The sequence below is a fragment of the Ursus maritimus genome, unplaced genomic scaffold, assembly GCF_017311325.1.
Source record: "Ursus maritimus isolate PB19 unplaced genomic scaffold, ASM1731132v1 scaffold_30, whole genome shotgun sequence".
NCBI lineage: Eukaryota > Metazoa > Chordata > Mammalia > Carnivora > Ursidae > Ursus > Ursus maritimus.
The window spans coordinates 31467478-31470092 of record NW_024425564.1 but is presented as its reverse complement, the minus strand read 5'-3'; the positions used below and the strand labels follow the sequence as shown (position 1 = coordinate 31470092).

At 64.4% G+C, this 2615-nt stretch overlaps 1 protein-coding gene across 1 annotated transcript; it reads right to left on the bottom strand.

The window, feature by feature from the left end:
• Positions 1 to 239: 239 nt before the first annotated feature.
• LOC103678385 (SRY-box transcription factor 4) lies at positions 240 to 2603 on the bottom strand. The gene has a single exon (XM_040645108.1). It carries the CDS (start codon positions 1782 to 1784, stop codon positions 354 to 356), a length of 1431 nt encoding a protein of 476 aa, XP_040501042.1. The 5' UTR covers positions 1785 to 2603; the 3' UTR covers positions 240 to 353.
• Positions 2604 to 2615: the final 12 nt, after the last annotated feature.

The window sequence follows — 2615 nt, the reverse complement described above, 5'->3', positions numbered from 1 at the left end:
TCTTCGGGCAAAGGGGAGGAAACTCCAAGTAGCTTTTTTTGCCATCAACAACAACATCAAGAACAACAATAAAAGGTCGCCCCTCATCTCCCCGCCGCCTCCTCCGCGTCCTTGCAGCCGGGGAGGTGGGGGATGGGAGCGCGGGTCCCCAAAACGCCGCCGCGCTCCTCTCTCCGGCGACCGCGATGCGGCCGAAACCGGCCCCGCTCACTTTTTTTTTCTTTTCCTTTTTTTTTTTCCCTTTTCTCTTCCAACTCTTTCTCTGTCCACTTCTCTCTCTTTTTCTTCTTCTTCTTTTTTTTTTTTCCTCTCTTGCCCCCCGGCCCTCTTCTCCCAGCCCGCGCGCGCGCCCGTCAGTAGGTGAAGACCAGGTTGGAGATGCTGGACTCGAGCCAGTCTCCCGAGATCATCTCGCTCACCTCGGGCGTGCAGTAGTCCGGGAACTCGAAGTGCGAACCGGAGCCGGGCTCGAAGTTAAAATCCAGGTCCCGGTCCAGCGCCGACGACGAGCTGAAACTGCCCAGGGACATGCTCTCAAAGTTTGAGCTGGGGTTCAGGTCGAGCAGGTCGTCTTCGAACTCGTCGTCGGAAGACGAGGAGCCCGACGACGAGGACGAGGACGAGTGGGACGATGCCGACGAGGACGCGTGCGAGGGCGCGCTGGACGGCGCGGGCGAGGCGGCGCGCAGGCTGGCGTAGCTGCGGTGGTCCGCTGGCGAGCGGCCGGCGGCCGGCGACGAGGCGGCGCTGCTGCGGCCGCTCAGGCTCGGCCCGTCGGGCGAGCAGCCCGCACCCCCCTCCTCGTACAGGCCCAGGGGGTCGTTGGGGTCGGTGCCCGCGCCCACGCCGCCCACGGGCGAAGAGGACGCGCCCAGGCCGCCGAACAGGTAAACGCGCTTCACTTTCTTGTCGGCCAGGTGCTTGCCCGGAGCCGCGAGGCCGGCCGAGGCGGAGGCGGCCGTGGAGGCCGAAGCCGCCGCGCTGGGAGTCCGCGCCTTGTACAGCGAGTGGTGGTCGGCGGCGGCGGCGCCCAGGGGCAGTAGGGCCGCGGCCCCCGCCTGCTCTGCCGCGAAGGTGGAGGAGGCGCCCGCGGCCGCCGCCTTCCCGCCGCCGCCCGCCAGGATGAGCTTGGCGTGCGGTTTGCTAACCCCGCCGCCCGCGCCGCCCGCCACTTTGGAGCCGCAGCTCTTTTTCTGCGCGGGTTTGGAGTTGGCGCCGCCGCCGCTCGCGCCGCCGCCTCCTCCCCCCGCGTTGCCGCTCCCTCCACCGCCGCCGCCCCCATGGCCGCCCCCATGGCCGCCCCCGCCACCGACCTTGTCTCCCTTCTCCCCCGGCTTGGAGGAGGCGGCGGCCGAGGAGCCCGAGTTGGCGTTGCCAGACTTCACCTTCTTCCTGGGCCGGTACTTGTAGTCGGGGTAGTCAGCCATGTGCTTGAGGCGCAGCCGCTCCGCCTCCCGAATGAAAGGGATCTTGTCGCTGTCTTTGAGCAGCTTCCAGCGTTTGCCCAGCCGCTTGGAGATCTCGGCGTTGTGCATGTCGGGCGACTGCTCCATGATCTTGCGCCGCTCGATCTGCGACCACACCATGAAGGCGTTCATGGGCCGCTTGATGTGCCCGCTCGGCGTCTTGCACCAGCTCGGGTCGTCGGCCTTGCCGCCCGTGGAGGCGGTGGAGCCGGGCGTGGGGGAGGAGGCGATGCCCAGCTCGAGGCCGGCGCCCGAGTCCGAGCTCTCGCCGGCCAGCAGCGCTTCCGTGTTCTCGGAGTTGTTGGTTTGCTGCACCATGGCCCCGGCTCGGCGGGCGCCCACGCGCGCTCACACCCTCGCTGCGGCCGCGGCGCGATCGCCGGGCCCTCCCGGCTCCCCGGGCCAAGCACACGCCGAGCGGGAGGACGCGCAGGGCGGCCGTGCGGGCCCCTCCACTCCTCGCCGGGGCGGTGGTGGGCGCAGAGAGAAAAGTCTCCAAAAGATGCGGGGAAGGAGTACTCTGCCTCTTGCAGAGGAGTTATATTTCCCAGGCTGGAGAGTCTCTCCCTCCCTCTCCTCGCGCTCGCCCTTTCTCTCTCTCTCACCGCGCCGCAGTTTGCTCTGTCTTTCGGCTCTGAGTCTGGAGACCGTGCTAAAGTGGAGAGGAGTTTCTTGAATGCTGGTTGCTGAAGCTTCCAATGCAAGTTTCTCGCCGCCTCCCAGGCAAGTCTTTTTTTTTTTTTTCTTCCCCTTAAGCAGTTGGTTCCAGTTCACGAGCGCTCTCAGGAGCTCAGGAAAGCGACATAGTCTCTATCACTTAGTCCCTTTCCTACAATGCAAAGCAAAAAAGACTCTGGCTCCAGGACTCTCTGTGGGCGGAATCGGCACTAAGGAGTTTGTGCAATTATTTTGTTGCAAGGTAGGAAGCCAAAAAGCCTTCGTGCAACAGACTGGCATGAATAAATGTATGTTTCCCCCTCCCTTCTGCAAGAAGGGAGCTGGTAATGGCAGAGTTCCTCTAATGCAGACTCTTAAAGAGCGTGCAAGAACTAGAGACCCGGGAGCGAAACAGGCCTCTTCCCCTCACACAGTTTCTCTTGCTGCAGCTTAGAGCAGACCCCAATTCCGCCTCGCGCCTCTTTATCCTTT